A 24,895-nucleotide genomic window follows, 5' to 3' on the forward strand; every position below is an offset into this window, starting at 1 on the left:
GTATATATGATACATAAGCTAATGATATAGGAAATGATGTAACATGTAAGATAAATATTTTCTTTAGAATAGCTATATTTTTTTTCACAAGTTTATTCCTTGAAGAGTGTCAGTGGTGTTCAAAATCCAGTTATTTGAAACACTGTCAGCTATGCTAGGCATTACTGTATTTGTAATATGTAATTGAAAGTTATGTGGTAATGCTGCTTTTTAAACTAGAGTATTTTACAGAACTATGTTAAGCTTTTACTTTGCTTTATGAGCCTAGGCATATCCAAATGCCATATTCTCATTTAAAAGCAAAGAGTATAAAGAAAGACTCCCAGTCTTCTCTGGAAGTGTGCAGAGTTTTTTGCAACCCTTTTGTCTTTTCTTTCCCAATGTTAAAAACTCAGAAGATAACAAGTCTTTGGAAGGCGAGTAGCTTGTTTTTACTTTCATATTATTCTAGAAAAATGTGCGGTTTATAGCATTGCTTTTCCTTATTTTTTTTCAAAGGATGTTACTGTGTTATGTCAAAAACTTACACTATTATTTCCGAGGAGACATTACACACGAGCGGGTGAATATCTAGGAAAAGCAAAGTTTATATAGCTTGCCTCTACTGACCTACAGTCATAAAAACATGATTTCAATTTTCTTTTTCTTTGTTCTCTGAATCCCACCATGAAATTTAACTCCAAGTCAAGGATTTGAGTTTTATTATTCCTTTGCTGCTTACTTTGAAACTTTGAAATTACTCTTGTTTCTTTTAAGTCTACTAGTTCAGACAAAATTAATATACCAGGTGTAACCAAATATTATTAGTTAGGTGGAAAATTAAACTATATGGGATTCAATAGAAATAGAGGATGTTATATTCTAAGTCTGAATAATCAGATTTTTTCTTGATTCTCCACCCTTGTTTGAAATATCCATTACTTTTAATACCTTAGACTTCAGTGGCCACTCCATTTAGAGCTTGAAACTATCAATTGGGTACAGTGGTGTTACTACAGGGGGGCTGGCCTTTTCTCAAAAGTACTGAATTCTTCAGCCATAAAAAATAAAAATAAATTCAGTTTTTACTTACTGTTTTACTGCTTGAAAATTACTTTATCAGAGACCTGTACGTTGTTGGTGACATTTTCTGTGGAGGTAACAACATATTTTAACTCAAATAAAATGAAATACACAAAAAAGAAATCTGAAGAAAAAGCTTGTCCCACTTTTATTAGGGTAAAGGAAATATGAGACTAAATTATTATCTTTTAACTAGTAAGAAGCTCTGTTTTCCTAAATCTAATTTATATGCTTAGTAAACTTCCTGAGTTGATTTGTATGTTTTTTTAAAAGTAGTTGAAATCCTTGCTGGACCCTTTTAGTAATTGTAAAATAAATAGATCACTTATAAGTGGATCATCATTGCTTTATCCTTACCTCTTATTTAGGGAGCTTAAAGATGATATTAATCTGTCCTGTAAGTCTAAACTTGTTTCCTCTGACAAACCACAAAAGCTCTATGTAACATTTCTATATCCCAGCATGTTTTATATTAGAGCCCAACTTTTCCAAAGAAAAGGAAAGGTCATCGGAAATTATATTTCTCTTTGACCTTTTCCAATCAAGTGGGTTTCATGTCCTTTATATTGCGTATAAAGTTAGGCATATATTAAACTAAGGACAGAATTAAATTACATGAACAAAATCATACAACGTTACTGGATATTTTACAAATTAATATATCAGAATGAGTTTGTAAGGAAATGAAATACATTTTAAGCAATTTCTTTAAAAAATATATCTCAATTACCACTTTCTTTATGTAGCTTGTTAATGAAAATCATGAGGGAAACAAAATGTAGTCTTATTCCAGGCAAACATAAACAATCTGAACCATTTTATACATAATAGAAGTGGTTTGTCAATTATTTGTTCAAAAGACATTGTCCCTGTACTCTATTTAGATGTTCTTTCATTTGGTGGACAATGGATTTAAGAATAATTTTGTTACAAGAAAAGTCATTTGTTTTTTTTGTTTGTTTGTTTTGTTTTTGTTTTTGTTTGTTTTTTACAGATACAGAGAGAGAGTCAGCGAGAGGGATAGATAGGGACAGATAGACAGGAATGGAGAGAAATGAGAAGCATCAATCATTAGTTTTTCGTTGCGACACCTTAGTTGTTCATTGATTGCTTTCTCATATGTGTCTTGACCGTGGGGCTACAGCAGACCGAGTAACCCCTTGCTCGATCCAGCGACCTTGGGTCCAAGCTGGTGAGCTTTGCTCAAACCAGCTGAGCTCGCGCTCAAGCTGGTGACCTCGGGGTCTCGAACCTGGCTCCTCCACATCCCAGTCCGACACTCTATCCACTGCACCACCTCCTGATCAGGCTTGTTTTATTATAGTAGAAGAACAAAGAATTTGGAGGAAAAAGTCAATATACATTAAATTAAAGTTAGCACCATATGATTTTCCATCCATTAACCTAACAAAGAATAAAGGCTGTCCTTTGATTTAAAAAATCACATCTTTCAGCTAAAAAAAAAAAAAAAAAAACTCTCAGAACTAGAAGGCATCTGACATTCATGGGTTATGGGATGGTATGACTCCATTTGTGTGGCTGCCTTTCTTAAAATTTATTATGTTTTTTTACACCCATCTCTGATACCTACTCTATTTTATCTTTGTTGTTGTTGTTAGATGACCTCTTTTTTATTTATTAGGAAAGCATATTTTATGTTCTTGTTTTAGTTGAGTCTCATCAAGAATCCTCAAAAGCTATTATTGACTTAAGTCATATCATTTCAGTCATATTGTCATGTGAGTGACAGTCAAAGGTATAAGAGTCAATTGTGTATGTTTGTATCATGTGTTTTATGTCCTCTTATTCGAAGTTATTTATAAAGAATATATTAAGCCTTCAATTTTCTTCCCTTGTCTTATTTAGACTTTTCTCTCTGCTTCCATTATTAATAATAACTATAATAACCTATTTTGTGGGACAGTTATTATTAAGCAATTGATGAATTAACTGTCTGTATGGATGATGTTCAAATCAGGGACAATCATTGAAAGATGTTATAGACCTTGGCTAGGTAGCTCAGTTGGTTAGAGCATTGTCCCAATACATCAAGGTTGTGGGTTCAATCCTCAGTCAGGGCACATACAAGAATTAACCAATGAATGCATAATAAGTAGAACAACAAATCAATGTTTCTCTTTCTCTCCCTGTTTTTTAGTAACACCACCACACCCAATTGATAGTTTCAAGCTCTTTCTATTTTTCTCCCTCTCTCTCTCTTTCTATCTTTCTCCTTATCTCTAAAATCAATAAATAAAAATTTTTAAGATAATAAATGTATAAATATATGAATTTTTAATAAATGTATTAAATATATGACTTTTTTTAAAAAAAAAGTACATAGGGAAGCTTAGCTATATAAGGTCAATTATCTGGACACAAGTATTTGCTTTAATTTTTTTCTTGTGAATGTTATTAGGGTGTAAGGATCTGATAATGGTGCCACAGACACTATCAGAATTAAAAATAAGATTTCCTTCATTATTTCTATATATATTTCATGAGAGGTTATATGACAGGTATTGTGCAAGCACTGAGAGTACAATAAACACTGCCAGTATTACCTGTCCTCATGGATCTTTGGGGCTTAGAGGGAAAATATTTATTGAATATGCAATTACAAAGCCAACACTTTTTTCTAAAGGGCACTGAGAATAACATATATTTATATATCTTAATCTAACTTGGGCCATCAGGGAAGAGCTCTTGAGGAAATGATGCTCTGGCCAAGAAGATTTCATTAATGAGCCAGGTTAGGGAAGGCAAGGTAAAGATAGGGTGGATGTGAGGAAGAGTATTTCAAATAAAAGAAGCTACAAGTACAAAAGCTTAAGGAAAAAAGTAGAGCTTTAAAAAAATTGAAAGAAGCCTAGTGAGTATAAAAGAGGAGAGCAAGGTATTGCCGGCCATGAGATAGGTCAGGGGAGGAAAGAGGCCTCCAGATCATCAAAGTCCTCCTAAACCTCCTTAGAGATTTGAGATTTATCCTGAAGGCAATGGAAAAGGTTTGACAAGTGGCGTGATCAGATATTGTCTGGCATGTTGAGCATGGGTGGAATTTATTGCCAAGAGGATGCAGAGAACTCTCTTAATGTACTGAAATAGTAAATTGGTCTAGATTTGGATGGTGCCTGAGGGAATAATGGATCGTTCCTGATTATGTGAACACTGTGGCAAGAAAAAAATCATGAGGAGCCACCTAATTATAGTCATCAGGCGATTTGTAACAGTGTGAATTGAAATGAGTAGTAATCAACAAAAATATCTATACAATGTTTTTAAAAAATATTTCATGTTTGCTTTTCAAATTATGCCCATAAACATGTTTATTATATCAAACACATGTAAGCCAAAAACTCATATTCACTAATAATCACATTGCCCTAAGATTACCAGTACTAAATTTTAGTATCCTTTTTCCAAATATATGTGTATATGAACACATAAAAAAAAACAAACACACAAATTTTGCATACTTTTTAAAAATGAAAATAAGCATGAAATTTAAGTTACTTGTATCCTTGTACTTTTTAAAATTATTAATACTAAAAATATTATATGTTTCCATAAGGTAAATATTATTTTATAACATTTAATGATTGCATAATGGAGAAAAATACATATAAATGTTTTTATTATACTTTATATTGACTTCTTTGATACTTATATTTTAAATTAAATAAAAATGTATGTACTATTTCCAGTTATATATACAGAGGGCAGATTCATAAGGTCTAAATGATATTTCTTTTCTATTACTCTAAAATTGTGTGACCAATATAAAAGTGGGCTTATTGTGATAAGTATAGTGTTTAATGAGACTAGTATAAGAAAAAGCTTGTACATTATTCCCAATATAAGAAAAATTGATATCTATTATCTTCCCTAACAAAACGCTCCTGTCTTCTTTATGGGTAGTACTTCCCCTTGTTTCTTTCACCTCTGAGTCCTCATCTGAGCTATTACCAAAACATCTTAGCTTAAATTCCATGGTAGCTCATTTTATGGAATAAAAAACGTTTTGCAGTATACATGATTAAGCTCTGAGGTGGCAGTCTAGATTCTTGCTAAGTGCTTTATAGATCAAGAAAACACTTATCTATTTGCAAGAATTATTCAAGGTCAATTTAAGCTGTGATTCTATCAGAAAATTTTTGTTCAAAGAAGGAAGGCTCACACTTAGTTTAGATCTATACGTAGGGACCACTGTGTGTGGCTGGTATTTGTTCCTTAATCAATCACCTCATCTTTAGAATAGCTTAATACAAAAGCAGATATTTCAGTATATAAAAACATATATAAATATAACTTTTTTCAAAATTGTTATACAATTGAATGTGTTAAGCTTAAAAAGAAACTGCAGGACACTCAAAGTCACTTTTGTCAAAGCCTTTTCCTATAATAATATATTTGGATGATGCAAGATATATTCTCTTGTGATGTCCAAGTGATTGATAAACTAATTTGTGTGAACTATATAAGAACTATTCAGACTCTGTGGTTTCCTTAAATGAGATGAATATGAATTTCTATTTTCTGAATAGGACATAAAGTATGTTAGGCCTATTTTAGATGCTTCAGTGTGCCAAAGTTGGTGTTAAGTTTGGTGTTCATAAATTACTAATCTGGAATAAGAGGTTGAATGTATTTTGAAAACTTAAACCTGTTTCACCTGAACATGTTTAACTAGTTAATAAGAAACATCAAAAAGACAAAACCCTGAAATCAATGGTCATTTTTTGTAAAGCTATTATATGCTGTTTAAATTGGTTGTTCGGGTCTGTCTATAACATAAGTTTAATAACCTAGCTCAAATGCAGATTTCTAATTTTCAATTAACATAGGAATAATTTTGTTTGCTAAAATAAAATAAATGAATGAATGACAAGTCTGAAACATGAAATGTTCTAGGTAGAGCTTTTTAAAATTCCAAATTTCAAAAAATCATGTGGCAACTGTATAGCTCAAGCTTTAAGTATTAACTTTTAACCTTTGACCTTACAGATTTTAACCAATGAAATGTCTCTTTAAACTTTAAAGGAAACAATGATAACGAGCGCCTGGCGATTGCTAGACAGCGAATTCCATATCGACTTGGTCGAGTAGTTGATGAATGGCTACTCGACAAAGGTAAAAAACATTGATTAAAACTTCAAATAAAAAATAATTTGAACATAACCAAGTAGTACTTCATTGTAACACTAATAAACATAAAAAATAAATTTTCCGTAAAACTAAATTAAAAACAAATTTAAAACAGTAAAATGTAGATAGTAATATTTGCATACCTTGTATAATAATTTCTATACATTTTTAGACGTACCAGCTGTTTAATAATCTTACCCTGTTAATTTAAGGTTAAAGGGACTGTTAAATATAATCCACTAACTCAATCTATGAAGGTACTCATAGCAAGCATTAACCCAAAATGATAAATCATTCATAGATTATATGACATGTTCCAGCCTCTAAATTATTAACTAAAATATATATAGTTCTGATATCTTCATTATGGTCCAGAAAAAAAACAAACTCTTGGTTTAAACTCTAGGCATCTTAAATAGTGGGCAATATGGATTGCCAGTCAAAATGAAGTCCCTTTAACGTTTGCAAACTTCTAAGAGCATTTGGGAACAAGCCCTAATTAAAACTGAACTTAAAGTTGTGTGCATGCTTTTTATGAGCAGAGAGCAATCTGCTAAAACTGGATATTCAATTTGATGATATTGGTACTGTTGATGAGGATTGCTGTTTGATGGAAATGAGCCATAATTTCTCCATTGGTTTGTGTACCATTCCTGAAGCCGCTTTTTACATCTGAAGCTATTATTTTTTTCATTCTGTTTTGTTTTAATAGACTTGCTGAAAGCCAATCAGAAAAATATTTTTGAATTTTCTTTCTTTTTTTTTTTTTTGTCTCTGACATGCTCAGTGTAAACCATGCATTTCTTTTCAGTGTGATTGCCGGAAAAATAGAATAATTTAAATAACAATGGACTATTACCTTCAAAAAAATAAACATTTCTAAAGAATAGCATACATAGATACCTGTGGCCATTAAGAGAATTATGAAATTTTTACCAGAAATTTAAAATTAGATATCAGCTGCTATAGATTAGAAGTATTATTAGTGGTGATTTTAGAAGAACAAATACTTGAAGTGTTAGACAGGTCACATTTTTAAATTTAATAATTTAGATTTAAGAGACTAACAGTTTAAGATCGAGGTAAAAGGAAAAGGGATCCACTAAAAATTGATTTACATATGTATCTTTGATTGGTCTTTTAGCAAAAGCACTACATTTACAATAAGTCGAGAATTTACAAGTATTTGCCAATGATTATACATTCCATGGACACCTCATTTATCAGCAATGAATTATGAGTCAAATGCCTCTCTTATAGTTTATTGCTCTCATTATCCACCCCATGAAAGATCTGTTTTATCATCCTTTGTAGATTGTAGAGTTCACAATCAACATTTTTGCATGTATGTAATATTATTTTTACAGGGCGTCAGCTCACAATCTTCAATAGCCAAGCAACCATAATAATTGGCGGGAAAGAGCAGGGCCAGCCCTTCCAGGGCCAGCTCTCTGGTCTTTACTACAATGGCTTGAAAGTTCTGAATATGGCAGCCGAAAATGATGCCAACATCGCCATAGTGGGAAATGTGAGACTGGTTGGTGAAGTGCCTTCCTCTATGACAACAGAGTCGACAGCCACTGCCATGCAGTCAGAGATGTCCACGTCAATTATGGAGACCACCACAACCCTGGCTACTAGCACAGCCAGAAGAGGAAAGCCCCCTACGAAAGAACCCATTAGCCAGGTGAGTATACACATTTCATTCCTTCATTTTGGAACTGTGATTATGAAAGTGGACCTTTCTGTGTTGGTGTCTGTTAAAATGTGATTGTTGCTGATTTCAGGCATGATGGCTTCATTTCAGAGTTGCTTAATATAGTTCTCTCAGTTTAACTATGAAATGTATATATGCTTTTGATTTGAGATTTGTGGGCTTTTATAAATTGCTTTGTGTTGATTTGTTCACTGCTTGCTGATAGTCTTAATTCAGTAACCTTGGTCTCACTCAAACTGAGGGGATTGTCTGCTAATTACATAGGATTTTCACTTTTTAAGTTAAATGAGCAAGCAGATTAATGAAGGGTTTGAAAGGCCTTGTTCATTCAAGCTTGGCATTTCATTAAAATAAAATAAAAGCAAATTTGAAAATCTTAAAAGCAATTGCCTGCAAAATTTCTGTTTCATTTGGAAGTCTTAAGGTTTTGAGTTGGTAGGCATGTGGTTCTCATGGTGATAGGTTTATGTATTACTGTCTATAAGAAACACTCACTGTTAGTTTATCTGAAGACAAATACCCCAAATATGGTACTTTAAAACCATCTTGGACTAACATAGGTTGTATGATACATGGCTAACTACCCTCACCTAGAATCTACTCCGTGAGCTTATTGTTTAATCTTGTGACTATAATTTTTGAAAAACAGACATTTAAATGTTGAATTTGTACAACTTGGAAGTATATTAATGCAATCAAGATAACAGTTATTGAGTACCTGCCATGTTATCAGGCATTGGTTTAGGTATTGGCATTATGTCGTTGAAGAACAAGAAAAAAAACTATCTGCTTCATAGAGGTTACATTTTATGAAAAGCTATCAAAATGCTGTTGAAATGCCATTAAATTCTATTACATCCCTATTGACACATATTGCATTTGTGGCTATTCTGCTGTTTATTCTTTCAGAACTATGTGTTCTCCTTGATCTAAAATGGATTGTTCTTTTGTTCTGTTTTTAATAGTATCTTCCGTAGGTGCCATACAAAGCTTTTCCAAATGCATTACTCTTCTAGAAACTCACATTCTTAGGATGCAAGAAGGATAACAATTATTTTTAAAATTTCTTTTATTTCAAATGTTTGAAACAGACCAATTTTCAAAATTAGAGAGCGAAAGAAGGTAAATTATCTTGTATCAGCACCCTATCTACTAAATAACGTAAGTTTACCAGAGAAAGAAGGAAATAGATTCTGATATTTTCTTTGAAGGAGAGACAGAATAGAGGAAGTAAAAATATCCTAACAGAAGAGAGAAGATCAAAAATGATAGATTTTGTAAATTCATAAGTATAGTGTATATGTAGCGTTCTCTTCTCTCTCACTCTCTTTCCTCTCTCTACATCTGGCTACAAAGTAAAATGGACAGTCTTATAGGATGTATATCAATGTGTATTTATTGAACAATCTACATGTGCCATACTCTGTCTTGGCACTGGGGATACATTAGCAACAACAAAGAAAAACCCCTGTCCATACAGAATATATAATATATATATCCATACATTTTAGTAAAAATGTTGTGCTTAGATATGTAATTATTTTGTTTTTCTCTATCTTGTTTGTATTATTGATAATAACAGTTTGCCCATCAGATAAAGACTTGTGACTTTAGACAGATTTATACATGTCCAATATTTCCATTTGATATTATTTTCTAATATGTAACTGGTGATTAGTTATTGTTGTTGTTGGTTGAATGTTTATTTAACAATTAGCAGGTTAAGGTGAATCAGATACAGAAGAAATGAAGCATAGAACAATTGATAGACTATTTTCTTTAAATAAAATAATTTATAAGAGGACATTTTAGGATAATGGGATAAAAATGTTCCCATGAATAAAATTTGAAAGGAGCAGATGTTTTTCTTAGTACTCTTATTTCATTGTTAATGAGATTACAGTTCCCTAAATTCAACCAGATGTATACCAAAATAAGGAAACCATGATCAGCTTTGTTTTTGTATATTTTACCAATTAGTAACTGTTATATATTAAGACATTTTTGTTTTCAAAAAAATGTGTAAAGGCCTGACCTGTGGTGCAGTGGATAAAGCGTCGAACTGGAATGATAAGGTTGCTGGTTTGAAACCCTGGGCTTGCCTGGTCAAGGCACACATGGGAGTTGAGGTTTCCTGCTCCTCCTCCTTTCTCTCTCTCTCTCTCTTTCTTCTTTCTAAAATAATCAATAAATAAAATCTTTAAGAAAAAATATGTAAAATAGCTACTTTATTTTCAAGCTAAACACCTACAAATGAGGAAATAAAAATATGTGCAATTTATAATATTAATGTAAAAGAAGTTAACTGCTCATTAATTGACAATTAAAAAAGTCTCCTGTTATAAGCTATTACATATTTAAAGACAGCAGTAGTTTATAGAGGTAAATGATCTAATCAATTAGTGATTACTTGGTTCATTTGAGGAGGAATTGATTTAAATAAAAGATTACTAGGTTCATTAAAAAATAGATGTGTTAAAATTTTAGAATTTTTAACAGACCATATACAGCAATTATATTATTGGGATTAATATGTTCAAATATTCAATTAGGGCAACAGTGTCTTAAAGTTGGACTAACAGTTTTTAAAATTCTCTCTCTCTTGTTTTTTAATGATATGTATGTGATCACAGGCACTGTGTGTATGTGGGAGGACCATGAAGGGAAGAAAGGAAGTTTTTATTTTTGAGTAACAGAATAATTTGTTACAAGTTTTCTTTACCTCACAATCAATTTTTATTTTTCTTTCTCTCTTTATTTTTTTTATAGAGATAGAGTGAGAGTCAGAGAGAGGCATAGATAGAGACAGAAGACAGGAACGGAGAGAGATGAGAAGCTTCAATCATCAGTTTTTCGTTGCGACACCCTAGTTGTTCATTGATTGCTCTCTCATATGTGCCTTGACCATGGGCCTTCAGCAGACTGAGTAACCCCTTGCTCGAGCCAGCGACCTTGGGTCCAAGCTGGTGAGCTTTGCTCAAACCAGATGAGCCCACGCTCAAGCTGGCGACCTTGGGTTCTCCAACCTGGGTCCTCTGCATCCCAGTCCGACGCTCTATCCACTGCGCCACCACCTGGTCAGGCATCACAATCAATTTTTAAATGGCCCTCCTACTACAAAGATAATTGATACCTGAAAAATTTAAAGTTATTTGTTTCTTAGAATTGTCAAAATCTTGGAAGTTTAAATGATTTGTAATGCTACTTCTAGGACTGTAATCCTGGACCCATTTTAGCAGTTTGGATGAAGCATCCTCCTATAAACCCCATCGGTAGTGATCATCTCTATGTGCTTTGATCAACTGCCTTACTAAATTATGTACCAGAAAGGGTCATTTTATGTTACAGAAACCATCGTGGACTGTTTTCTCAATCAAAGGGTATTTTCCTCAGTGATAACACTGAGCCACTTTAACTAAAATGGCAATGTACCTCGGGGTGATTGCATGTTTTAGAACTATGGAAACAGATTTTTGGTCAAGCAGAATTAAATTGGATTCATTTCAAATAGATGAGATGAGGTTTGTTCAGCCACCCTGCAGGGCAAGTAGTAGGGGAGAAATGTATTTTCGGTTTTCACAGAGTCACGGAACATAAAATAGTATTCATCAAAATGTCATCCCATAAGACCTTGTTTACATCGCCACTTAAAACTAAAAATATTTTTTAAAAAAAGAAAAAGAAGTTTTACTTCTCTGAATAATGAGCAATTTTCAGATTGATATTTACTTTTAAAAGGCATGATTTATATCATGAACTAGAAACTACATTTCTCAACCCTTGTGATTAAATAACTTTATAAATATGAATTTTGTAATATTAAAAATACCTTTTATATGGATTACATAAAATTTGTTTTACTTAGACTATTTAATATCAAAATGTTTCCATAAGACACACTCATCTCAAAAAATAAAAGTTCCTGTAATGATAATCTCAGAAGCAAATATTTATAAAATTTATAAACAGACCAAAAATCTATTTCCATAGTTCTAGTATAAAAATTTTCAGGATGCTGAGAGCTTCTTGGGGGAAGGGGCAGGAATTCTACATAAGATTTTTGGTAGTTAAATGATCACTCATCTTCAGAATAATCTGGCAATATCTTATGACAGTTGTAGTCAACATGGTCCCTACCACCCTCTAGTGTGCGTTACATTTTCATGGTGGGCTGTAACGGAGCAACCAAAGTATAAATAAAAAGATAGATTTAACTATAGTAAGTTGTTTTATAAAGGTTTATTCTGCCAAACTAAGCAAAAATTTGACATAAAGTACTTGGTAAGTAATTACTATTATATGCTTTAACTTGCTATAACTCTACTTTATAAATTTTATAAAGTAAAGTTACTTCCCTACTTTATAAATCACCATTACTGTGGAACCAGTGGACAGTTAGAAAATTTTACTACTAACAGAGATACAAAAGTGGGCAGTAGGTATAGAAAGGTTGACTACCCCTGTCTTATGATGTATATGTAGCTTTACATAATTGCGTAAAAGTAAGCCAAATGAAAAGGGCAACATTAATCCCTTAGGATTTCAGTCTGTAAAGAATAGGGAGTAGAGCTATGTGGTTTGTTTTAAGATCAAAATTGTGACATTTCTTCTGGTCTAGGCATTGTTACACATTTTGTGCTCTTTCAGGTTGTCCTTTAAAAATATTTAGTAAGCTATGTACATACGCTAGAGCAGTGGTCCCCAACCTTTTTTGGGCCACGGACCGGTTTAATGTCAGAAAATATTTTCAAGGACTGGCTTTTAGGGTGGGACGGATAAATATTTCACGTGACTGAGACAAGCATCAAGAGTAGGTCTTAGACGGATGTAACAGAGGAAATCTGGTCATTTTTTAAAAATAAAACATTGTTCAGACTTAAATATAAATAAAATGGAAATAATGTAAGTTATTTATTCTTTCCTGGGGGTTGGGGAGCACTGCGCTAGAGAACATGGATCCATTGTAATGGCTTTTACTTCAAGGCAGTGCAGTATAATGGAAAGAGCACAATGAATCAGGAGACCTGGTTTTGACTTTCAACAAAATCACTACATTGTAGTGTAATTTGGACAAGTTGCTCAATTAACCTCACTGTACTTTGGCCTGCTACCTTGCTACAATAAGTAGAGTGAACTTGGAATCTCTTGAATTGTACTGATTTCTAAAATTTCATTGACTCTAGTAATGATGCTCTTAATTAGGTCTTCTGATGATTATTTAATGAAGCATAGATTCCATCCTTGACTTTTAAACAGGTGGCCATTCTTCTCAGTTTTCTTATATCACCCTCATGTGTACCTGGTGCTCCAGTGTAATTATATATTATTAATAGTATCCCCTTTGGCTCTCAAAAGCATCCCATTTTAGTCTATAAATTATATTGTACTCTACTTATAGAGCCTGTATAAATCTTTCTTGGTAAGAAGATCATACTACATAAGAATAATAAATAGTGAAGCCTTGTCCTTTAAATTCCAAGCAGAAATTGACTCAGGTATCTTTACCTGGCATCAGGAATCTATTGGCTTTTTCATTTTTCTTTTCATCTTGTTTCAAAAATCTTAAGAAAGAAGAGAGAAGGCAGCTTTGAGAAAGTCTGATTCTTGACTGGAGATCCAATGTTTGCAAGTGGTAGTAAGAAGTTAAATTATGGAGTGGAGCTGAATCAGTAAACATAAGTGAAATTGTATTGGAACAAGTCTGTGGTTTTCAGAGTGAAATTAGCAAATCTACTCAAAAAAGAGAAAATATTGAGTATTTTAAAACATTGCTAGGTTTTCAGAGACATGTTTATTTCATATACATAACATCCCACAGAAGTCAATGGCATTTTATTCCTGTGGAAAGTTCCATAAAGAAATCCAACTAGTATTCAAGCAGGAAGAGTATTTGAATGTATGAGACACTGCTATTGCTTCCTGGCAAAGTTGGATATACTCATGAAAAATTTATACTATTTGTTTAAAAAATGTAAACAGAGTGCACAAATATTCCCATGAAAAATACTTAAACAAAATACATTTTGTAACTTCAAAGAACAAAATTGTTTTTATTAAAAATATTAATTATCTTAACAGTGGTTTTATTATTAAAAATAATCACATTACTTATAATTATGTATGTTCTGATAACCACTCTGCATTTTAAAATGCTGATGACATAAATAATTAATTTTATTTTCTCTAGTCCAATCATTCTGCTGAATTCACTTAAATTAATGTACATTTTTATAGCAAAATTTAGTGCAGGTTGAAAAGAAAAACACTTGGGTATAGATTTTGTAATATATACAAAGGCATATTTTCCTGAAACCAATGGTGCTGGGCAAGAATAATTTAATTCATTGTCATTTTAAATGCAAGTGAACAACTGCTATTTAGAAAGTGGTTTTGCCCTCAGTACTAGTAAGGTCCAGGATATATATACATTTTATCAAGTTTATTTTAGAAAAATTATCCTGCTTAGTATGTTTTCCTTGGGATCTGCAGGTTTTACTAGATATATTTATTATTGGTGGGTACAACCTTGGTTTTAAGACATCTAGTTCATACAAATCCATTTATCCATCCATGTATCTGTTCATCCATCCATCTAGCCATTCATTTATCCATCTATCCACTCACTTAAAACATGTTTGCTGAGAATTTACTATATACTGATTGATGTTCTAGTCCAGGGGTCGGGAAACTTTTTGACTGAGAGAGCCATAAACACTACATATTTTAAAATGTAATTTTGTGAGAGCCATACAATGACCCATGTACATTACACATTACCCAATAAAAATTTGGTGTTGTCCTGGAGGACAGCTGTGATTGGCTCCAGCTTCCCGCAACCATGAATATGAGCAGTAGAAAATGAATGGATTATAATACATGAGAATGTTTTATATTTTTTTTAATTAATTTTACTGGAGTGACATTGATAAATCAGGGTACATATGTTCAGAGAAAACATCTCTAGGTTATTTTGAAATTTGATTATGTTGCATTTCCATCACCCAAAGTCCAATTGTCTTCCATCACCTTCTAACTGGTTTTCTTTGTGCCCCTCCCCTCCCCCAACCCCCTCCCTCTCCTCCCCCCCACCCCGTAACCCCAACACTCTTGTCCATGTCTCTGAATCTCATTTTTATGTCCCTCCTATGTATGGAATCATAGAGTTCTTAGTTTTTTATGATTTACTTATTTCGCTCAGTATAATGTTATCAAGGTCCATCCATGTTGTTGTAAATGATCCAATGTCATCATTTCCTATGGCTGAGTAGTATTCCATAGTATATATGTACCAAAACTTTTTAATCCACTCATCCACTGACGGACCTTGGCTGTTTCCAGATCTTTGCTATTGTGAACAGTGCTGCCATTAAACATAGGGGTGCATTTCTTATTTTCAAACAGTGCTATGGTGTTCTTGGGATATATTCCTAAAAGTGGTATAGCTAGGTCAAAAGGCAGTTCGATTTTTAATTTCTTGAGGAATCTCCATACTGTTATCCACAGTGGCTGTACCAGTCTGCATTCCCACCAGCAGTGCAGGAAGGTTCCCTTTACTCCACATCCTCGCCAGCACTTATTCTGTGTTGTTTTGTTGATGCGCGCCATTCTGACTGGTGTGAGGTGATATCTAATTGTGGTTTTAATTAGCATTTCTCTAATGATTAGTGATGTTGAACATTTTTTCATATGCCTATTGGCCATCTGTATGTCCTCTTTGGAGAAATGTCTATTCATTTCTTTTGCCCATTTTTTGATTGGATTGTTTGTGTTCCTGGTATTGGGTTTTACAAGTTATTTATAAATTTTGGTTATTAACCCCTTATCAGACGTATTGTCAAATATATTCTCCCATTGTGTAGTTTGTCTTTTTATTCTGTTCTTATTGTCTTTAGCTGTGCAGAAGCTTTTTAGTTTGATATAGTGCCATTTGTTTATCCTGTCTTTTATTTTACTTGCCCGTGGAGATAAATCGGCAAATATATTGCTGCAAGAGATGTTGGAGAGCTTACTGCCTATGTTTTCTTCTAAGATGCTTATGGTTTTACAGCTTACATTTAAGTCTTTTATCCATTCTGAGTTTATTTTTGTGAATGGTGTAAGTTGGTGGTCTAGTTTCATTTTTTCGCAGGTAGCTGTCCAATTTTCCCAACACCATTTGTTGAAGAGGCTGTCTTTACTCCAATGTATGCTCTTACTTCCTTTGTAAAATATCAGTTGTCCATAAAAGTGTAGGTTTATTTCTGGGTTCTCAGTTCTGTTCCATTGATCTATATGCCTGTTCTTATGCCAGTACCAGGATGTTTTGAGTAAATGGCCTTATAGTATAACTTGATATCCAGAAGTGTGATACCTCCCACTTTATTCTTCCTTTTCAAGATTGCCGAGGCTATTCATGTTCTCTTTTGGTTCCATATAAATTTTTGGAATATGTGTTCTATATCTTTGAAGTAAGTCATTGGTATTTTAATCGGTATTGCATTGAATTTATAAATTGCTTTGGGTAATGTAGACATTTTAATGATGTTTATTCTTCCTAACCATGAGCACGGTATGTGCCTCCACTTGTTTGTATCTTCCTTGGTTTCTTTTATCAATGTTTTATAATTTTCTGAGTACAAGTCTTTAATCTCCCTGGTTAAATTTATTCCTAGGTACTTTATTTTTTTGGTTGCAATGGTAAAGGGGATTGATTACTTGATTTCTCTTTCTGACAGTTCATTGTTAGTATATAAAAATGCCTCTGGGTTCTGGCAGGTTGGCTCAGCGGTAGAGCGTCGGCCTGGCGTGCGGGGGACCTGGGTTCGATTCCCGGCCAGGGCACATAGGAGAAGCGCCCATTCGCTTCTCCACCCCCACCCCCTCCTTCCTCTCTGTCTCTCTCTTCCCCTCCTGCAGCCAAGGCTCCATTGGAGCAAAGATGGCCTGGGCGCTGGGGATGGCTCCTTGGCCTTTGCCCCAGGCGCTAGAGTGGCTCTGGTCGCGGCAGAGCGATGCCCCAGAGGGGCAGAGCATTGCCCCTGGTGGGCGTGCCGGGTGGATCCCGGTCGGGCACATGCTGGAGTCTGTCTGACTGTCTCTCCCCGTTTCCAGCTTCAGAAAAGAAAAGAAAAAAAAAATGCCTCTGATTCCTGAGTATTGATTTTATATCCTGCCACCTTGTCGAATTCATTTATCAGGTCTAGTAGTTTTTTGACTGAGACTTTAGGGTTTTCTATATACAATATCATATCATCTGCAAATAATGATAGTTTTACTTCTTCTTTTCCAATTTGGATCTTTTATTTCTTTTTCTTGTCTGATTGCTGTGGCTAGGACTTCTAGAACTATGTTGAATAAGAGTGGTGAAAGGGGGCACCCCTGCCTTGTTCCTGATATTAAGGGGATTGCTTTTAATTTTTGCCCATTGAGTATGATGTTGGCTGTGGGTTTGTCATAGATGACCTTTATGTTTTATATTTTTAACATTATTATTTTTTTATTAAAGATTTGTCTGCAAGCCAGATGTAGCCATCAAAAAGCCACATCTGGCTCACGAGCCATAGGTTCCCGACCCCTGTTCTAGTCACTAGAAATAAAGCATTGAACAAAATTAAACTTTTCTGCACAAAGCTGACATTGGTAGTTGAAAAAGATAGACAATAATTATCAGAACAAATAAGGTACTTGGGATGTCAAGTGCAATAGGAAAAAAGTAGAGGAGAGAGGGTGCTGGTGTGTTGTGGGGGAGGTCATGAAATGGGAATTTTTTTTAATAGACATGCCTAGATTATTAGTTATATAAACATCAATTATAATAGAATATTTGGCATATTGAAATTTAGAATTATTCTTTTATCGGGGGTGGGGTGAGGTGGGGGGATCATACCCTATATGGATAATGCTAGTGGCAACTAACTGCTATATTAAGGAACTAGAAGTCAGGGGGAAAAAACAAACACCAAGATTGTTTGTTTGTTTGTTTAAATGAGGGGTTATCTCAGGCTGAGGCCAGGACATGGTCTGAGTAGGTTTTCCCAAGAAGGCAAATAGAGCTCAGTTGGAGCCCTCAGGATGTGCTCTGTGGTTTCAGGTATATGGCAGTAATTAGTGTGGGTACTGATGGAGGAGCAGGGCGAGAGTGTGCTGGGATGCACTGAGTGTCAGAGGCAGATAATACAATGGGGGAATCAGGCCCCAGGTGCTGCTGTCAAGGCCATTCTTCCCAGAGGAGGCCCCATCTCTCAGTATCTTCGGAGTTCTATGGGCCAGCAGAGGAGTCCAGGGGTGAGAAACACCTGCATGCCCTTGGTTCCAGACTTTTCCGTAAAGATTTTTGCTCATGCTAACTATCAGGTAAACCCTAATCCTTGTCATTGACTTCCCCCCACCCTGACTCAGAATCATGATGAGAAAAAACTTCACCCCAGGGGCCAGGCCAAGTGCAGGGAAATGGGATCTGGCCCAGGGGTTGTGTAGGAGCAGGACCACCAGAGGTGAGAAGAAAGGAATGAACTGCATATTCCCTGCCCTGTGTGGTCCTATGGACACAAGACACTAATAATTGTCTGGTTAGTTATATCAGAAGTGTAATCAAATTTTATGGTACAGATGTGTGTGAGCAAAAGATGAGGGACAGCTTGATATTATTATTCTTATTCTGTACATGAGAAAATTGAAGCATGGAGAAACTAAATAATTTACCCAAGGCTAGGCAGCCAACTTTTTTTCAGAGTACTTGGAGGTGACCTGGTCCTCGGCTCTTAGATATGTCCTCTGTTTAGAATCTTGTCACTCCTTGTCTTCTCATATTCTTAACTAGCTCACTGTGTTCTCCACTCAGTTGTCAGATTGCTCTTTCAAACGTGCAAATATGATCATGTCATTCCCTTACTTAATACATGAGGATAGAGGGCAGCCACTTTGTCATTATCAGGGTCCACCCTTCACAGCTTACCTACTGTCTGCCTCACTAGAAAGTGTAGCTGCACTCTTTCCCCCATCCAATGAACTAATTACAGTGACCTCTAGAGGTCGTGTCATTTCACACCTGTATCCTTTGAAGGGAAAGCCCTTTCCTTTCTTCACCAACCAATCTCCCTCTTTCAATTTCTTCCAAATTTCTCCTGGTCTGGCTTTTCTATCTGGGAGCTGACAACCTGAAGAGGCAGCACTGGCCTAGGGTATTACCAGTACTGTCATATCATGGTCAAGGGCATTGACAATGAAAGCCAGAATGCCTACCTAATTTTAGCATAACTTTCCTAACATGCTTCTGTGTGACCCTAGGCAAGTTAGTCAATCTCCCCATATCTCTCTTTCCCACCTATAAAATGGGATTATGGCTTCAACTATTCTGACGATTAAATGCATCAATGTGCTATATGAACTATATAAAATTACTGTTATTTGATAATTTTTAGTACCAAAAAATGGAAATTTTATGTGGTTCATCCAAAAATACAAAGAAATAAATCTGACACTTGTAACCATTATACAAATAATTGTTCTGTGTGAAAAATATTCCTTAATTACAAAGTAAAAATTAAATCATCTTTCTTACATTTAGAGCTGTTTTCTCTGCCCTGAAAGAAATAGCTCTGAATTGATGTTTCTAAATCAAAGCATTAGTTGTGTGGCATATAAGCAGTCGAATTCTCTATTGAATGAGGTGTTCACAGGAAGGCAGCACCATTTCCCTTGAACATGTGTGTGAGAGGGGGAGGCAGGAAGATGATGATGGAGGGGGGGAGTTGTCATTGGTATTTAATGGGAGAGGGCCATGAACACTATATACAGCGCACAATGAAGGGCTGTCTACTGATTCCCACACCCCACATTGTTTTATTTAACCTCCCACCACCATTACAAGCAACCTAAAATGACTATTGACTGAGCTGTTCAGAAATGTTCTATACCTGTTTCCCAGCTGTTCTCAGACATACGCTAATTCACAGTATGGTACTGAATGTTGCGAATATGATTTTTATAGCTGTCTTTCATAACATGTTTTCATTAAGAGGCTTAAAATTTTATAATATACTCCTTTTTCAATTTGGGCATTGAAAACATCAAATACTTCCAGCTGTGAGTTGGACTAAATTGGGTTTGGGATTCCTGTTGTAGTCTCTTTTGCTATAATCTTTATTAGCATTGGAGAAATACAATGACTCAAGACTTTGTATCTAATTATATGTGGCAGTAATTTCAGCTGGTATTTTCTCAGGTAAGACTGAGAAGATTGGCACCTTTTTGATATTTCTAGTCTTACTTGTAGGACAAAGCAATATCTTTTTATTAAATAATTAGTTAATGCGTAAGTGTCAAGAATATAGCTTTATTTTCTTGTCTTAGCTTTGATCAGTACTATGAGTGTTTGAGACATAATATTTTATGAAATTGCAGTTTTTAAATACATAGGTATATATTATACCAATTGATTTATTCCTCTTTTACATGTAATAATATTTTTTAAGAAAGAGGAAGAAACAAATCATCTGAAAATAAAAAAGATAATTGTTTATGCATACATGTATGTTAACAATACCTGTTTTTTAATTTTTTTTGTTTGGTTGTGGTTGTTCATGATATATGTAAAACAGTAAGCTAATAAGTCAAGATTAAATTTAAATCTCTATAATAATTTCTTATACTTTCATCATCTAAAACTTATATTAGATTTTCTTATCTGTTGGAATTACTGAAAAGTTTCCCAATAATAAAAAATATATTAACAGCACTACGTTGGAACCTCAAGAGAAGGTGTATCTGACTCATCTGCCTTCATACAACCTTACCAAATAGCTCTTGCTGAATTCTCACCATTGCTATTCTCTTGACATAAGATTCCAGGCAGACAAATAACACTAGTATCAACCAATGGTTTTTTTCATTCTAAATGAAGTTAAACAAAACATAGCCATGTATATGTCTGTATGTATGTATTTATGTATTTTTTTCAACGAGGTGTGTGTTCCTTATAAATACATAATAGTTTTACTGAAAGATACAAATTAACAAATGTCTTTTCTGTGCCTAACATATAATAAAATGCACTTTTCAAGGTATTATATTCCTCAGAGTAAGGGTTAGATACCTAGTGATTTAGAGTTTCATAACAGGAACCATTTCTCAGACATTTTGATATTAGTGAATCCATACATAAATTACAAAGACCCTCAAATTGACAGTAAAAAGCTTTTGTACATCACAGATGTATAGTCTATTAATAGTATCACTGAGATAATTAAAATTCAGAAACTAATTTAAAGGAAGAGAGATATTTTAGTCCCTTTTTAATAACGCACATATTGAAGCAACACACTTTTATCTTTTCACATGCCCTGAGTGTTGACAATGTGCTAGATACTACCCTGAGTCCAGCATGCCCACTTTCCGTACAAAGCTTCTTCTAAAATAGATGTTATTGTCCAACCTCTATTTTTGATAGGTTAAGTAGTGGCCCTAGCCCCATTTGTCCTTTTTTAGAATTTTCCTACTCAAGCAGGATCTGGAGACTCCCCTGAGAGCCGTGTGGGGCAAGCTGAATTGTCTCCATCTTTACATGGGATAAATACTATGCTGCGAGGAAGCCTCAGTATCATTTAGTAATGTCTAAACATCAATATTGAGCTGTTGCATGGAGTAGAATATGAGCCAATAATAACTGATACTTTAAAATTATGTTTATCTTGGTTACAGATATTTTGGGGAGTGTCACCTAAATTTGCATAAACACAAGTCTTAATATAGTATCTGGCACATAATACTCACTTTGCTTGCTTAGTATCCATGTCCCCACTCTGCCACCAACTTATCTCCTTTTCTCCTTTTTTTTCTTCCTTTCATGTGCTAGACCCTATTCTAGGCATTACAGATTTCCAAATGATGACCCAAATCTCAAATAAGAGAAATGGACCTAAATTTGGCCAGTGGTAACCAAGGAATAGGTAACAAATATATTCAACTCTAGGTTCTCAAAATACTGGCAAGCTAACCTCATAAGGGACCTATCAGGTCAAACATGTTATGTTACCTAGTCTGGGATCATCACTAAGTATAGCCCCGCATTGAAATTTTAGCAGTAGAAGTTTTACCCTGGAACACTTAAGGGAACTTATTTTCATATTTCTTACCCTTCTTAGTTTACCTCTATAGCATTTATTCCCGAATATGTATCAAAGACCTGTATGCACAGCTAGAAAACAGCGTAGGTATTTGTGTCCTTAGAACCAAAGAAAATAAAAAATATTCATATTCCCTAAAGGGAAGTCCTCTGATTCTAATGTCCATATTTCATAAATGAAACAAATTCATCAAGATTCTTTTGTATTTGTGGTGAGATTCCAATATCTGACTTTTTTATACACAGCAGTAACTGGCCATTAGTAATAATTCTAGACAGAGTCAACATACCGCCCATAATAATAGGGTGGTAAATAAGACATCACAGGGCAGCCAAGTGACTCACTTGTTCTGTTACAAACTGGTAATTATCCAAAAAACATTTCTTTTGTAGTTTCAGATAAAAGCTGTATTACCTTTGTAAGTGGTGTTGTCCATGTTTTATCTAATTGCCTCGTTGCCTTACATTCTCTTGTCAGTGTGCCCTTGCATTCTATATTACTTGTACGTTTGATCCAGAAAAGGAGGGGAAAAAGCGAGAAAGTATAAGGCACCTAGTCTGAAATTTGTCACTGGTAAGGCAGCAAAAATGAGCTACTCATATTCCTCAAACACAAAATGTGCGGTCCCACTTTCAGATGTCGCCCCCTCTGCCGGAAGTGCAGCTGCTCCCCCCTTTGTCCTGTGATGGATCTCTACCTATGATCTTATCAATGATTAGCTCAACATTGGTAAAGTTCTAAAGATTTATTAATGGTAATAGTCTGGGCTCAATTTAGTCCTTGTATTTCACTTGAAACTTTCCCAAACAACCCTAAGCATAATACATTTCCTATTTTCACAGCACTTGGGTGATAAAAAGGCTTTCAGATAAGTAGCTAGATATATAATTACAAGAGCTTATAACCTTCACTTTAGTTTTCTTTTTGACAAATACCTTAAAGTCAAGACCTATGTCTTGTTAATCCGTGCATGCTCAGCACCTCACATGGTCCTTGGGGCAAAGTAGAGACTAGGAAATAGTTCATGAATAAATAAATTAATGAACACAGAGAGTACCTATTCCAGTGATGAGATAAATACTGTGTGTTTCCTACTCTTGAATTTTCCCAGAACGATCAATATTTGCAGAGAATGAAAATGGTACATAAAAAAGAATAGAAGAATTTGTTTCCTTTATATGCAGAGTAAAGACAAGTTTTTAAACACACATTTTTTTAAATTATATGCATATTTGTGTAAGTGAAAGGTATGGATATGATCTATAGGAGGCAAAATTCTTATTTTAATTTATACTGTTGACATTCACATAAGTCAAGGAAGGAAGCTCCCGTAGTTGTTCCTAAGGTGGAAAGCAGAAGTTATAAAGCAGAACAGTTTTGCCTAACACATTACAGGTTGGTAGGGTATAATACACTTTTCCAGAGGTTCAGTAGAGTCTCATCACTTTGAGGTTATGATGGTTTATGTAGGTGAGGAGAAGCAGTGCTCATGGTCTTCTCTTTGGAGGAATAGTTTATTGCTGGCATAGTTTAGAATTGTGAACACATTGTAAAAGTAAAAAGTAGGCTGACATTTAGTAAGATTTATTATTGTTATTAAATTCTCCATGTTGTATGCACCCAAAGCTGACTTCTCCTGCAGTTGCCTATGGTGAGGCACTTCAGATTGCTGGAATTGTGCAAGTAGTTTGGGCCAACTTGAAGAGTCAATAACTAACATTTTTAAATAGTTTCTATCTCTTAGTTAACTTTGAGTAAGTGAAAATATCTAGGAAAACAATGAGGAAGCCTAATAATTTGAGAGCATTACAGACCCAGTTTGCACCAGCAACTCTTGACAAGAAAGTTTTTCAAGAAAGGCTTCAAGAAAAGCTTTACGTCATCTTGATATTTAGAGATTGACTATTGCTGGAAACCAAATAGAACTGGGGACAGTGTATAATGTTTTGAAAAAGAGTCTTTGTCAAGATTAAGCTTGTAAAAACTGTGATTTTGTATAGGCTATTAAAGTAAGAACTGCGTACAAAGGAGTAGAAAAGTAACAGAAGAGATTAGAGGGACATGCTGGTGTAACACTAATTGGACACAGACTTAAATGAAGTTTGGGGAGTTGAAGTAAATTCCTGATGATGAACAACTCTAGGCAAAGCCTAGGAAATGTCAGACAATTTTTTTCTTGCTCTGTGGATTATTTGAAAATACATTGTATTTAAATAGATGGTACATCACATTGCAAATAATATTAAGTATAAACCATTCTTTTATACATAGTATGTCTGAGACCAATAGCAGGATGCTGGAAAAAAACACATTGTGTTTTGTGGTATGTAAGCAGAAAGAAAATGGGAGTAATTTTTAAATTACTTTATTCATATAATACAAGCTCATGAAAACAAATCAATATGATTTGAAACATAGCATCTATAAAGAACAACAATCCCCCTCTCCATGCCCTCTCCAACCCCAGTATTTTCCCGCAAAGATGATATCTTTTCAGAATTCTTTAGGTAATTAGTATTATATCTCTAAATAATATGCTTATACTTCCATTTGTTTATTTCTTTAATATAATATTTATGCAATCTCCAGTATACAAATGAAGATCAACTTCTGGCCTTAATTCTTCTTTGAATTTTATTCACTCACACACATTCACATGCACACACAGCAGAATACACACACACACACACCAGAATACACACACAGAATTAGTACACTAGTTTCCTCTTATCTGTGGGTGATACATTCCAAGACTCCCAGTGGATGCCTGAAGCCATAGATATTACTGAATCCTGAATATACTTTGTTTTTTCCTTTACATAAACACCTATGATAAAGTTTAATTTGTAAATTAGGCACAGTAAGAGAT

The 24,895-nt window shown here is 34.4% G+C and overlaps 1 protein-coding gene across 22 annotated transcripts in view; it reads left to right on the top strand.

Annotated features, from left to right (window-relative positions):
- NRXN1 (neurexin 1) overlaps nucleotides 1-24,895 on the top strand; it is a 1,251,736-nt gene that overhangs the window by 1,090,695 nt on the left and 136,146 nt on the right. For 13 of the 22 annotated variants that reach the window (XM_066378279.1, XM_066378280.1, XM_066378283.1 and 10 more), the window contains 2 exons: nucleotides 6,103-6,192; nucleotides 7,575-7,894. In XM_066378279.1, the coding sequence (XP_066234376.1) occupies nucleotides 6,103-6,192; nucleotides 7,575-7,894 (410 nt within the window). The remainder of the gene's footprint in view (nucleotides 1-6,102; nucleotides 6,193-7,574; nucleotides 7,895-24,895) is intronic. The other 9 variants (XM_066378291.1, XM_066378292.1, XM_066378293.1 and 6 more) reach the window with 1 other exon arrangement.

This window comes from Saccopteryx leptura, chromosome 3, assembly GCF_036850995.1.
Source record: "Saccopteryx leptura isolate mSacLep1 chromosome 3, mSacLep1_pri_phased_curated, whole genome shotgun sequence".
Lineage (NCBI taxonomy): Eukaryota > Metazoa > Chordata > Mammalia > Chiroptera > Emballonuridae > Saccopteryx > Saccopteryx leptura.